This window comes from Hypanus sabinus, chromosome 2 (genome assembly GCF_030144855.1).
Source record: "Hypanus sabinus isolate sHypSab1 chromosome 2, sHypSab1.hap1, whole genome shotgun sequence".
In the NCBI taxonomy this organism is placed as follows: domain Eukaryota; kingdom Metazoa; phylum Chordata; class Chondrichthyes; order Myliobatiformes; family Dasyatidae; genus Hypanus; species Hypanus sabinus.
The window spans coordinates 124,935,897-124,950,017 of record NC_082707.1 but is presented as its reverse complement, the minus strand read 5'-3'; the positions used below and the strand labels follow the sequence as shown (position 1 = coordinate 124,950,017).

The following is a 14,121-nucleotide window of genomic DNA, read 5'->3' as shown; positions in this document are numbered from 1 at the left end:
GATGGAAGGGCAGGCAGTATTAAGGAAGCAGGGAGTCTGCAGAAGGGCTTGAACAGATTTGGAGAAGGGTCAATAAAGTAGCAGGTAGCATACCTGTAAAGTAATGTAATACCTGTAAAATAAAGTAGCATACAGTGCAGGGAAATGTATGGTCATGCACTTTGGTAGAAGAAATAAAAGCATAGACTGTTTTCAAAATGTGGAGAACATTAAGAAATCAGAGGTGCAAAGGGACTTGAGAGTCCTCATGCAGGATTCACTAAAGATTAAATTGCAGGTTGAGTCAGTGGCCAATGTAATGTTAGCATTTATTGTAAGAGGATTAGAATGTAAAAGCAAGGATATAGTGTTGAGACTTTATAAGGCATTAATTAGACTGTAATTGGAGTATTGTGAGCAGTTTTGGACTTGCTGGCATTGGAGAGGGTGCAGAGGAGATAATAATAATAATTTAATAATAATAATAATAATTTCAGGAATGAAAGGGCTAACATATGAGGAGTATTTGATGGCTCTGGGCCTGTACTCACTCGAGTTTAGTAGAATAAAGTGAGGGGGAGGATCTCATTGAAACCTATCAAATATTGAAAGGCCTAGAGTTGATGTGGAGAGAATGTTTCTGAAAATGGAGTCTAGGACCAGAGGACACACCTCAGAATAGAAGATGTCCCTTTGGAACAGAGATGAGGAGAAATTTCTTTAGCCTGTGAGTAGTGAATCTCTGCAATTCATCGCCACAGACGTCTGTGAAGGCCAAGTCATTGGGTATATTTAAAGCAGAAATTGATAAGTTCTTGATTAGTAAGGGCTTCAAATGTTATGGGGAAAAGGTAAGATAGTGGAGTTGAGAGGAACAGTAAATCAGCAGTTGTGGAATGCTGGAGCAGAGTTGGTGGTCTGAATGGCCTAATTCTGTCCTATGTCTTACTGTCTGTGGTCTTATATTATCACTGCTCTCTGCAGTGCATTGGATCAGCATCCTGATCATCCTTCAGGGAACAAAACCTAATTCCAAACCTTGTTGCTTGTATTTGACCACAATTCTACTGCACCCTCAGGAGGAGAAACAGAGCATGTCCCTATCACCACAAACATTCAGTTCTAATTAAACATCTGTACTCTACAAGGATAGCTTTTCACAAATTGGGAGTTTTCCAATGCAGTCTGGTGGCAGATTGATAGAGTGGGCAAGCGCGAGATCCTTAATCTGAATCCTGGCTTTCTGCTATTGACCTTCATTATAAGTTCAAAGTTCTGTGTTCAAAGTAAATTTATTATCAGAGTATTTATATGTTACTATATACTACATAGAAACATAGAAAAATAACCGCACAATACAGCCCTTTCAACGCACAACGCTGTGCCGAACATGTACTTACCTTGAGATTCATTTTCTTGCCGGCCTTGACTGGAAATACAATAGAATTTAAGAAAAACTATACATAAAACAATCAAGATTGACAAACAGCTAGTGTGCAAAAGAAGACACACTGTCTAAAGACAAAAATCATACTGAGAACACAAGTTGTAAAGACTCCTTGAAAGTGTGACTGTAGGGTGTAAAATCAGTTTTGAGACTGAAGTTATCCAGGTCGGTTCAGGACCCTGATGGTTGTAGGGTAATAGCTCTTCCTGGATTGGTGTTGTGGGACCTCTGAAACTTTGTCTATTCTTAACCTCATTGTAAAATATAATTTCTTTCAAAACTCACAGAGGAACCTGATAATGACAATGCACTTGCCTTGGGATCCCAGTGCAACAATTCATTTCCAACACCTTTACATTTTAGGTGCAGACATCGTACAGTGGCTGATGAAGAGCTTGAGCATTGAAGACCCTGGTAAGGAAGTTTAATTATGCAACTTGTAAAGACAAAGATCTGAATTCACAATTGCTGGTTACCTTGCAAAATACTTTTACCAAGCAAATTAAATACGTGACTTGCCACTACCTCAGATATGATTGAAGAGTACAGGCTTGAGTGGTTTTATAAAGAGGAGCTGGGTCAGCCAAATGAATCATAGATAGATTTCTGAGAAAATGTCACTTAACAACAAAGGGGCTTTTAAAAATACTTGCAGCAATAAGGTGTGAGAAAACCTATTTCACTAAAAAAATGAAGTTTGATCCTGGAGCTCTCACTATTAATACAATAGTTGCTTAAGATACTGGAGATATTTAAAGGGAGATTAAGTTTGGAGCAGCTGAAGTATTTGAAAGGTCAGTGAATTGAAAGCTATTTACCTGCAAAAAAAGAACAGTAAAAGAACCAGAATTAAAATTTCAGTCAAAGTTCCTTCATCAGAATTCCTTCTTTTCAACCTTGCTCAATGGAACAGTGTCCTTCTTATGTTAAAACTGGTCAGAATTGAGAAGCCTCACAGTGCCAGAGACCTGAGTTCAATCCTAACCTCAGATGCTGCTTAATATGGAGCTTTCACATTCTTCCATGTACCACATGGGCTTCCCTCAGATGCTCCGGTTGCCCCACCACCACCACAAACAACCACCATGCAGGTTGTAGTCTAGCTGGCCATTGTAAGTTACCTCTAGGTGAATAGTAGAACCTTAGCGGAGAATGTGGGGAGGATAAAAGAAAATGGGATTAATATAGAATTGGTGTGCATAAATTGTTAGCATGAACTTTAGTGAGCTGAGAAGCCTGTTTTCGTGTTGTTTTTCTATCACTCAATGAATGCTGGAACATTACACTAATGCTTTTGAAGTGCTGAGTGATACCAGAGATTGAAGGGTTCCGTTGAATGCAAATCAGAAAATACTTCCTTGGGTGTAAAATGCTTTGAGAAAGTTGAAAGGTAAATGCAAGTATTATATATTTAATAAACTGATTGTGTGTGAACTTCTGTGAGCTCTGACATTTGAGGCATGTCCTAATCAAGATGTTTAAAATGATAAAGGTATTAATGCACTGGAAGTCTTTCCTTTCGTGCAAGAGCTCAGAACAAAAGATTAAATATTAACATTAGAGCCAGCTCATTTAAGAGTGAAGTGAGTAGGTTTTTTTCCTCTTTAAAAAAGTGACATAAAATGGATTCTCTTACTTAAAAGCTTGGATCAATTAACAATATTGCAAGTAAGAGATAGACTTAACATAGTAAGGGTATAGAGAGATGGGAAGCGAAGATGGGTTAATTGGAGCTGATTTGTAGGTCAACCATGATCCAGCTAAGTGATGTAACACTATTGAAGGCTGAATGGTTGCTTCTTGTTCATATGTGTTTGCAGTTTCCATCATTTCAGAAATGCCATTAAACAGATTAAAGACAACATCCTCTTCCCATGCTCCATGTAAATACAAACAACAACTTACATAGCTGCAAATATGCTGGGTGTTTCAAAAGGTCCAGGATGCATGGTACTGCAGAGTACTTACAACACAGGAGATGTTCTATGCCATTGCTATTGCTCTACGCAAGCCTCCTGCCTGCATTCCATTTAACATCACCAACATACCCTTCTGTACCTCGTTATCTTCATACACTGTACAGTCTCCCACATTAAACTTTCAACCAGTGAAACAGTTACTCTAAACTACCTATTGTTTTTGCTTAACAATGGCAGCTAATTGGGGCTTATAGATAGATACTTTATTAATCCCGAAATTGCAGTGTCACAGTGGCATTTACAGATATAATTATTAGGAGAGAAGTAGAAAGACTAAAAATAAGCTACCACAAACAGTCTAACAGGAGGGGGTCATCGCTTCCCTGGCTATAGGTTGACTGATTATAGAGCCTAATTTTCCGAGGGTAAGCAAGACCACACATAGCGCACTTTGGAGCAGCACAGTTGTCATAGTATCCAACCAAATGAGAAAAAAAAATCTTTCTGCATACCCATCAATCTCTCTGATAATTATAAATGGGTATATTAAGTCACCTTTAATCTTTAATTTCCTACAAATTGTAAAAAAAAAAATACAGTAGCCTTTTTGCAGTTTACATTGATGGCTATACTATTTTCATTCTGTATTGAATTTGTAAATCTTGCCCTCAACACATATCCTTCACTTTTGGGACTTGTTTTCAAATGGATTTGGAATGAAATATTGATGTACTTGGCAGCTGCCTGTACGAGATCTATGTAGAAGGATGTAAGTTCTCTGCATTCAGATACCCAACTATGGGGCCTGGATGAAATTACTGATTTTAACTGGGCACCCAATGAACAATGTCATGTAGTGACTGCACAGGTGTGTGATATGAGAATGCTGTAGAGCATTAGAATGTGCCTTTCTGAAACTGCCACTGCCCCTTTCAGCTGAGGCAGACATAACTTAGCACCCTACCATGTTTTATCTGGTTGAGTTATGCTTGGTCGTGGGAAAATTATTCCATTTTCTTCCACTGACAGCCCTGAAAATAATGAGTTCAAAACTCATACATAATACAAATAGACAAAGGAGATGGGAGCTGAAGGGTTTCTATCCTTAAGCTATGTTTTTATTGGCTGGTCAACTGCTGGTTGCTAACAGGAAGCCTGAAAACAGTATTTTACCAGGTTTTCAAAGCCACTGAGAGGCCAGCCTTGAGAAATGCTATTATCATATACTTTGATATTTTAATGGTGTTTGACAAGGTTTCGAATTGTTAAAAAATGGAAAATTGAGCAGATGCCTTTGAAATGTATTTTTGCTGAATAAGAAAGTGATGGTTGCAAAGCAGATGTCTAATCAGAACTGGGAGGCAACAGACAACCATCAACAAGTGGCAGCCTTTCATGAGTCAGGCTTGTAATACTTGCACCTTATGGTGCATTGTCATCTGCTTTGTCATGGTGGAACTCGTGATGAACTGGTGATTTCACTGACTGATTTACAGTGAAGGTTTTACTTAGACTTTCATTCACACAGTAGCTCTAAAAGCCAAATTAATTCCATCCATTGGAAGTTTTCATCAGGGGAAGGTGGTAGGGTGAAGGGAGTGGGGAAAATCTTTAATTTGGTGACTGGTTTGAAAAATATGCTGTTTTTTTATGTGTTCATTGGATTATATCTCCCAGACATACAACTTAGATGGGCACAGAATGTTGTAGATACTGACAATATAACATGGCCAGCACCGATGATACACCAGACGTCCTGGAAAGTGAAAGTAAATGTGGAAGCTTAGGTATATATATATAGGTCGGGTATCTAAGACTTTTGCACAGTACTGTGTTTGTCAACATGGAATGGGGAGCAGGTTTGTAAATCTGGTGGGAACAAATTATGTTGTGAGGGTGAGGGTGGAGTGCAGTGGAAGTGTTCTGGGATGGGTGGCAGAGAAGGAGTGCCATGAGCATGGGGTGGCACAGGTACAGCCACAACCAGTCCTGCGACACTAAGTAAGGTAATTTAATTCCAAATGTTTGGTTTATTAATCATTGCAAAATGTCTCTCCAGTGCTTCCCACTTCCACCCCTCTCCCTTCCCGTTTTCCCAACCGTGATCCATCTGTCCCTGCCCACTCTGTCTACAGTAGAGATCCATATCATAGAAACATAGAAAACCTACAGCCAAAATGTCCCTACCTCAGAAATTACTAGGCTTATCTATAGCCCTCTATTTTACTAAGCTCTATGTACCTATCTAAAAGCCTCTTGAAGGACCCTATTGTATCCACCTTCACCACTATTGCCGGCAGCCCATTCCATGCACTAACCACTCTCTGAGTAAAAAACATACCCCTGACATCTCCTCTGTACCAACTCCCCAGCACCTTAAACCTGTGTCCTCTTGTGGCAGCCATTTCAGCCCTGGAAAAATGCCTCTGTCTATCCACACGATCGATACCTCTCATTATCTTGTACACTTCTATCACGTCACCTCTCATCCTCCGTCGCTCCAAGGAGAAAAGGCTGAATTCACTCACCTATTCTCATAAGGCATGCTCCCCAATCCAGGCAACATCCTTGTAAATCTCTGCACCCTTTCTATGGCTTCCACATCCTTCCTGTAGTGAGGCAACCAGAACTGAGCACAGTACTCCAATTGGGGTCTGCCAGGGTCCTATATAGTTGCAACATTACCCCTCGGCTCCTAAATTCAATTCCACGATTGATGAAGGCCAGTACACCATACGCCTTCTTAACCACAGAGTCAACTTGCGCAGCTGCTTTGAGCATCCTATGGACTCAAACCCGAAGATCCCTCTGATCCTCCACACTGCCAACAGTCTTACCATTAATGCTATATTCTGCCATCATATTTGACCTACCAAAATGAACCACTTCACACTTATCTGGGTTGAACTCCATCTGCCACTTTGCAGCCCAGTTTTGCATCCTATCCATGGCTGACAGCCCTCCACACTATCCATAACACCCCCAACCTTTACAAATTTACTAACCCATCCCTCCACTTCCTCATCCAGGTCATTTTAAAAAATCATGAAGAGAAGGGGTCTTGGAACAGATCCCAGATCACTGGTGACCGATCTCCATGCAGAATATGACCCGTCTACAACCACTCTTTGCCTTCTGTGGGCAAGCCAGACTCAGGCTTATCATCACTCATGTATGTCATGAATTTTTTTGTGTGACAGCAGTATAGTGCAATGCACAAAATTACTACAGTACTGTGCAAAAGTCTTAGGCACCCTGGTTTTTATATATATGTGCTTAAGACTTTTGCGCACTACTGTATCCATGCATTTCTGGACAAAATCAGGCAAAGAAATATGTTGTTTATGGGAAATTAAAAGTAACAATGCAAGTTAGGCAAAGAACATGCCTGGCCAGTCTCCTAGTCATACCCTGTGCCAGACATAATCCAGAGTGTCCAACAGGGAAGAGTGCGGTGGGAGTGACATCATTTTATGCACCCCTGACGTGGAACTCATATTGACAGACAAAGGCGGCTCATGTCCAATGGTGGTAAATGCTTATCCAAACCAAAGATATTCATTATCTGATTCATATAAAAATGGTATAGTTTCAATCATATAAAACTGAAATAAACGGTGCTATGCAGTTTAATTTCTAGTCATATATTTTCATGTAGAGTATCAATCTGAAAACCAGCAGAAACTATGGAACTGTATTGATGATGGGCAATAACCAAAATGTACCTTGTTGAATAAGTAAGTATTGCAGTGGGTTATGATGCCATGGAGTGCAGAAGAGAGCTCAGGAGGAAGACTGCATAAATGAAATCGGTGTCAGTAGCAATGGGATTCAAGATGTATTTCCGGTTTCCTTGTTCGCAGGTGAAGCAATACATTTAGGGAGCCTCATTGCAGCTCAAGGATACCTCTTTCCCATCTCTGATCACGTTCTGACACTGAAAGATGATGGGACGTTTTACAGGTTTCAGGTGAGCAACCGTGTCTCTTACTTTGGAATCAGAGATCTTGCTACCTCAGGTACTTTACGTGGGCCAACTCACTTTTCAATACTTATTTAAATACTGTGACACCAAACTTCCTGTTCTCCCACCTTAACTTGGAGAAGAAATCACCAAGACAGCAGAGAAGTGGCTTATCCTATATCTGACCTATCCTCTTCAATCTGCCCTTGGCCGATTTGGAGGCAAGTCTCAGAGTTTTCTTTCCATTGGCTTCACAGTTATTGGGAGGAGCAGTTTGAGCTCCTATCCGTAGTGAGATTCAGTCAATCAAATTCAAAGCTAGGATCATATCTGAAACCTCCAAGAATGAATGGATTTTGAAAGTTTTGAAAACTGATTGCCTATAGGTTCTCACACCAACTTTTGTGCGTGAGAACATAAGAAGTAGAAGGAGTAAGAGACCTGCTAAAGCATTCAGTAAGATCTGACATTTTAGTGCAGCTCCACTTGCCAGCACCAACCCCATGTTGCTTAATTCATTTCGGTATCTAAAAATCTATTGGTCCTTTAGGGAAATTAACATCTAGAATAAAAAGAAAAGAATATTGGCAAATTGGACATCATCCATAGAGAGAGAAAGAGAACAATTTATAAGAACTTGGTTCCTTTTCTCAGTTTGACTGACAGCACTTCCTTTTCGGTGAAGTCCTCTTTCACAAAATGGCAATAGGGTGAGGGCTGTGGGAAAGGTATTAGGTTGGAGCTAGGGTTTGGATGTGGATGGGGATTTCCTCATGACAACATGGACTTTGGAAAGGACATTGGCTCAGCACGCTCTCGGCCTGAGTGCACACTGGTGCTGACACTGGGACATGGCATTTTCCAGGATTTATGTGCCTGAAGCTATTAAAGCAAAGAAAGGGTTGCAAGTAGCAGAACATTGCAAACTCTGTATGCTAAAGGTAAAAAAAACATATTTCCCTTCCCTCCAGATGATTGAATTACAGTTATTCTAAGCAGTGACTGGAATCATTGAACCAAGACATCAAAGTAAAAAAAAAATCACCATAAAATATGCATTTAACAGAAATTGCATTCATCAGCTTCTCAGCTTTACACAATGAATATTGATCTACGACGTTGCATTGCAGTAAACTGCTCTTTGCTCGTTGGTAATATTCCCTAAGAATTGCACTGAAAATTCACACATGGTGCTAGATTTCATGGAATTATAGACTGACTGGATGAGAGGTGTATGGAGGGATATGGGCCAGGAGCGGGTCAGTGGGACTAGGCAGAAAAATGGTTCGGCACAGCCAAGAAGGGCCAAAAGGCCTGTTTATGTGCTGTAATGTTCTATGGTTCTATGACACACCAGAGATTTTGAAAGTGCTAGAAATCTAAAACAACGCACACAAAATATTGAAGGAACTCGGCAGGTCAGACAGCACCTATGGAAATGAACAAACAGTCAACATGTTAGATTCTGCTGTTTTTGATCCAAGGTTCTTTCGGAAGTCAGGAAAGAGACATAAATCTTGTTGCTTCATGACCACTTTATTAAGTGCTGCCAGAACATAGGAAACTGGAAACTGGCAGTAATAGAGCCCGAGGCTCGTAAGCAAGGGAGAGAAGAAGAATATATGGTGAAACTGCATGGTCAGACCTTTTTATACCCCACAGATGAGAAATATTCCATTCAAATTCACAGTTAAAAGTCAAGCAATCAAATAGCTCCCATTCAAACAATGCAATACCAAGAGAAGCTTCCAGAATCATACAAAAGTAATCACAAGGGGACTCACTGTACAGTTGCATATACATACTGTGGCTACTAGGAGACATACTAAACAGTTACATGTATCTAAGTAGCTATACAAAGCAAGAAGGTAATTAATTGTTAAGCTGCAAAGAAAGTAACAATTAAGCAGTTTAGTCTAATAGACGTTGCAGGCCAAGATCCTTCATCAGGACCGGAAAGAAAGGGGGAAGATGCAAGAATAAGAAACTGGGGGAAGAGGAAGGAATGCAAGCTAGAAGGTGATAGTTGAAGCCAGGTGGGTGGGGTGGTGGTGAAGTAAGAAGCTGGGATATGATAGATGGGAAAGGTAAAGGGCTGGTGAAGAAGGAATCTGATAGGAGAGGACAGTGGACCATGGGAGAAAGGGAAGAAGGAGGGGCACCAGGTGGAAGTGATAGGCAGGTAAGGAGAAAAGGCGAAGTGAGAGGGGAGCCAGAGTGGGGAATAGAAGAGGGAAGGGGGGAGGGGGAAAATTACCAGAAATTGGAGAAAATGATTTTCATGATGTTGCTGGTTAGCAGTTTAAACCTTTAGTTTCAGTTTGGATGATGGAAATTGACTTGGAGCATTAGGTCATCATGTCTATTGTGTATGTCCTTGTATGTGTTCACTGTGAATAGTGAGGTTAGGTCAATGGTCATCTAAACCAACAATAAACTGAAGTTATTTTCAAGTATTCATTAAACTTGATTCCATTAGCAAACATGTAACTAGGCTGTCTTGATCTCTTAGGTATTGTTGATTTCAGAGCAGTAACAAATAAATTTTCATTATAGGCTCCATATTTTTGGCCATCAAACTGCTGGGAGCCAGAAAACACAGATTATGGTAAGTGTATCCTTCATGCCTTTTATAATAAACACTGAGCCCTGTAGGAAGCATCAAGGCAAAGTAAAATGAAGTGAAGGTCAATAACCCTTCATCACTTCATCACGTGTTGATAGGAAGTGCTGCTGCTGGTTTTGTGCAAGTAGGGAGGCAAAAGGGCTTTGTTGGAGAATTACAAGGGAAAGTCTGTTTGTTGCAGCACTGTAGGGCAGTTTATCATAAACACAAGAGATTTTGCAGATGCTAGAAATCTTAAGCAACATGCACAAAATGCAGAAGGAAATCAGCAAGTCATGCAGCCCCTATGGAGGGGAATAAACAATAGACTTTGCTAGCTGGCACTTCTTCCCCCCCTCCCCCTACCACTTCTGCCTCCATTCTTCCCTGTCACAATGAAGTTGGTCCTAAAAGTCAACTGTGTATTCCCCCTTCGTGTGTGTTGACCATGGTGCAACTGATTGAGGTGCTGCCGCATAGCTCCCAAGATTAGGTTCAATACTGACCTCTGGTGGAGTCTGTGTGTGATGTACACGTTTTATTTGTGACTCCGTGTTTCTTCCAGGTGCATTGGTTTGCTAAAGTTAATGGTTGTTACTTTAATTTTCCACTGTTAGTTACCTCTGGTGTGAAGTTGTGGGGTAGAATCGGGCTGGGAGATGTAGGATTAATGGCATGTGGAAAGTTACGAGAAAGATTAAAGTTCAAAATTCGAAGTAAGTTTATTATCAAAGTATATATATGTCACCATATACAACCACAGATTCATTTTATTGTGGTAATACTCAATAAATCCATGAAAGGGTAATAACCAAAATAGAATCAATGAAAGACAACACCAATGAGAGGAGAATAAATTGTGTTCAGGTAGATTTAGTATAAAAATTGGCATTTGATGGTTGGGACATATTTGGATGAAAGAGCCTTTTTCCTTGCAATATCTCTGTGAGGTAATTGTTTCGCTAAACATTCTGCTAAATAATGATGAAGGTATAGGAATTGAGGAGCTGAGTATTTCTATTTTTGTGCAGGCAGTTTCAGTGCCAAGCTCTTTCAACCGAATCATTTAATGTGAATTATGATTTCTTTCACATTAATATGCTGCATTAGTGCCAAGCAGGTTTCTTTAAATTTTACATTTAAATATTGCAGTGTGTCCTGCTTTTGGCCTAGGTCCAAATCACTGCATAAAGTCAGCTTTCTTAGTTGTCACACTCTAGAGTTAGATTGAGCCCCAGTTTAACATCGCCACAGATTAACAGTGCAAATGAAACCCAAAGTATCTATTTTTATCCACCAATCATATGGCAAAAACTCAAGGACCAAGATTGTAGTAAAAAACTAGTTTTAAAAAATCTCTCAATTACCTTATAAAGTATCTTGTAAATTAAAAATGGCAAAATCCTTCCTTATAATCATTTGCAGGTCTTGAAACCATGTTACACCCAGAAATTTGAAAGGCCATTCTGGCTGTTACAAATAGAGCCAACACACAATATTTTAGTTGTTTGTTAATAGTCTATGTAGAGAGCATTTACTACACTCTCTTTTTATTTTGGGAGTCCGTGAAACAAGAACAGAATCTTTTATAGATGAAGAACACACAGGAAGATTTTGAATACTAATAACATCCGTCAAAACAACATTGTGCATTCAAAAGTTTGAGCTTTGTGTCTTCATTCTCCAAATACATTTCTTATGTGGTTACATAGCCCAAAGGGGCCACTTGCTCAGAATAATGAAGCCAATAAATGTCTAATATTACAGTGCCTGCACAATAATCATCAAGATTTAAGAAAATTAAATAGAGGGCATTACTATTCATCCAGTTTTGATCAAACATGTATGATGATGAGGTGATGAGCAGTTGAACTGTTTCAACAATATCTCTCATGGCTCAGCACAAGAACTATCAAATCAATCAAGCATCATTTCACCCCAAACTAGTCATCTGCAAAAGATTCTTTACCAAGCTAATGGAATAAATTGAAATTGCTGATTTTCAGTAATAAGCTTTTGACTATGTTGGTGAAAATACGTGAAGTTTTGACTCTAAGCTTTAAGCTTCATTCATTTTTTCTCTTGAAGGGTGTGCATCAACTTTTTCAAAACATGACAGATTAAACTATTTTGAATCGTTTTCAATTAAGTCATTCTATTCAACAACGGCCAAAAAAGTGTAAAAGTACATACTGTATATCTAAATAATAATTTCTAACCCTAATAAATTTATCATTCTTTATCAGGTTTAACATTGCTATCCTTTAAAACTGACACAATGCATTCACAAGATGGAAATATACATGCAGTACCCATGTGCAGAGGAATTTATAAAAGTGGAACTAACCAAGAACACCACTCATTTATTATCACATAGCTACAAATCAATACAGCAATTCTGCTCAAGAGCTATGTAGCCCATTCTTCAAAAGAAAAAAATATACCTAACAGGATGAAACATTTGCCAAACAGACTTGCCACACTGCCTCCAGAAGAGACAGACTAATCTTGCATTTATTTTTCTGAGCCACTTATTCTTCAATTTCAGACTAGAAATTCTATTGTTATCTCTTATTTTGGTTCAGGGCATCCCAGAACATTATTTCTTAATATGGTCTGTCAAGCCCAGCTCACATTTTGTATAACTCAACTCTCATTGACCTAAGAGAATATAGGTCAGAGTTTCCCAACCTTTTTTAGCCCAATGCTCCCCTAAAGAACTTTCATACTTGCCAATGCCCCTAAAGCACCTTGATACTTTCCAAGGCCCCTCTTAGACACGGTATACTTTCCAGCACCCCCATAATGTAAAAACATGTCTGCCATATGCTTACATGAGAAAGATGATTCTGATTTAAATTTTTATTTGTCTTTATACCTAGCTTACACAGTACCTATGTGCTGTACAGTAGTTTCAATATCAATTTGACCCTTGAGTTTGATGGTTTTTAGCAAAAGTTGAAGTATCTGGTTCAAGTTGTGACAGGCTAACATTTTTGAAAAACATTCTTGGTTCTTCATCATTCTGAATTTCGATTATTTCTTGGAAGCTCACTTCCTGTTCCTCGACCTTGCAAAGATATGAGATAATTACCCAGTCCAGAATTTCCAGATTGTTCAAATCCTAGAATTGATTCTGAAAATCCTTCTTCAGCGATTGCAGGTGCAAGCAGTACTCTTGCAAATCACCATCTGTGAAAGAAAGGGCCATACTTTCCATGTAGGGGAACTGTGAGAACATTCTTTTCTCAATGTTTTGCTTCCAATTTTCCAATAGAGGTGGACACTGCACTTTTTGCCTGATTAAATTGAAATTCTCACCCTGCAGTTTCATATTTAGTAAGTTCATTTTGTCATACAGATCAGCTAGATATGCCCCATCTGCATGTAGAAGTTCAATCTTGTTTTCCAAGAATTGTCGACTTTGAGCAAAAATTTAAGCATAGTGTCAGAAAGACCGAAGAAATGTCTTAAGCAGCAGCCTTTTGGTAGCTAATGTACTTCAGTGTGCGGAAGCAAGCATTCAAACTCTACTTCATTATCTTGGCCTAACTGGTGGAATATTCTGCTATTTAATGGATGAGCTTTAATTTTGTTGATAGCAGATATTACAAGTCATACCTGAAAAAAGTCACCTGGCTGAGGTTTTTGGCTGAGAGATGTTGATGATGAATTACACAATAGATTGCAAACAGACTTGGAATTTATTTTTTCATGAAATGCCACTAATCCAGCATGGTGACCTGTCATATATGGCGCTCCATCTATTGCACAAGAAATCATATTCTTAATTGGAATACCTTTATCCTCAATATATATTTTGAGATCATGTTAGATTGGTTCTCTGTTTTGCTATTTGTTTTTAACTTTTTACAAAAGAGAATCTCTTCATACACTTATACATTTTTCATGAACTGCACATATTCCATTAGTATTGTCTTGTTGTCTTATACAGTTGATTCATCCATTTGTATCTCAAATTCTGTTTTTTGTAGCTCTGTGCATAGTTGATACTCGATGTCTTCACTCATTTCGTCAATACGATGAGCTATGAAGTTATCACTTGGAAGAATTGATTTTAAGATACTGGCATCCATTTTGAGGACAGTGCTGAGCACTTCCGATACCGCAGGCATTATTCATCTTTCAACAATTGTATGAGATTTCTCACACTGCTATCATTTTTGAAATGTTGTAAGAAGGAATG

The 14,121-nt window shown here is 39.1% G+C and overlaps 1 protein-coding gene across 4 annotated transcripts in view; it reads left to right on the top strand.

The window, feature by feature from the left end:
* rgs6 (regulator of G protein signaling 6) overlaps nt 1-14,121 on the top strand; it is a 568,741-nt gene that overhangs the window by 479,487 nt on the left and 75,133 nt on the right. For all 4 annotated transcript variants that reach the window (XM_059954274.1, XM_059954266.1, XM_059954262.1 and 1 more), the window contains 3 exons: nt 1,790-1,840; nt 7,209-7,315; nt 9,866-9,917. In XM_059954274.1, the coding sequence (XP_059810257.1) occupies nt 1,790-1,840; nt 7,209-7,315; nt 9,866-9,917 (210 nt within the window). The remainder of the gene's footprint in view (nt 1-1,789; nt 1,841-7,208; nt 7,316-9,865; nt 9,918-14,121) is intronic.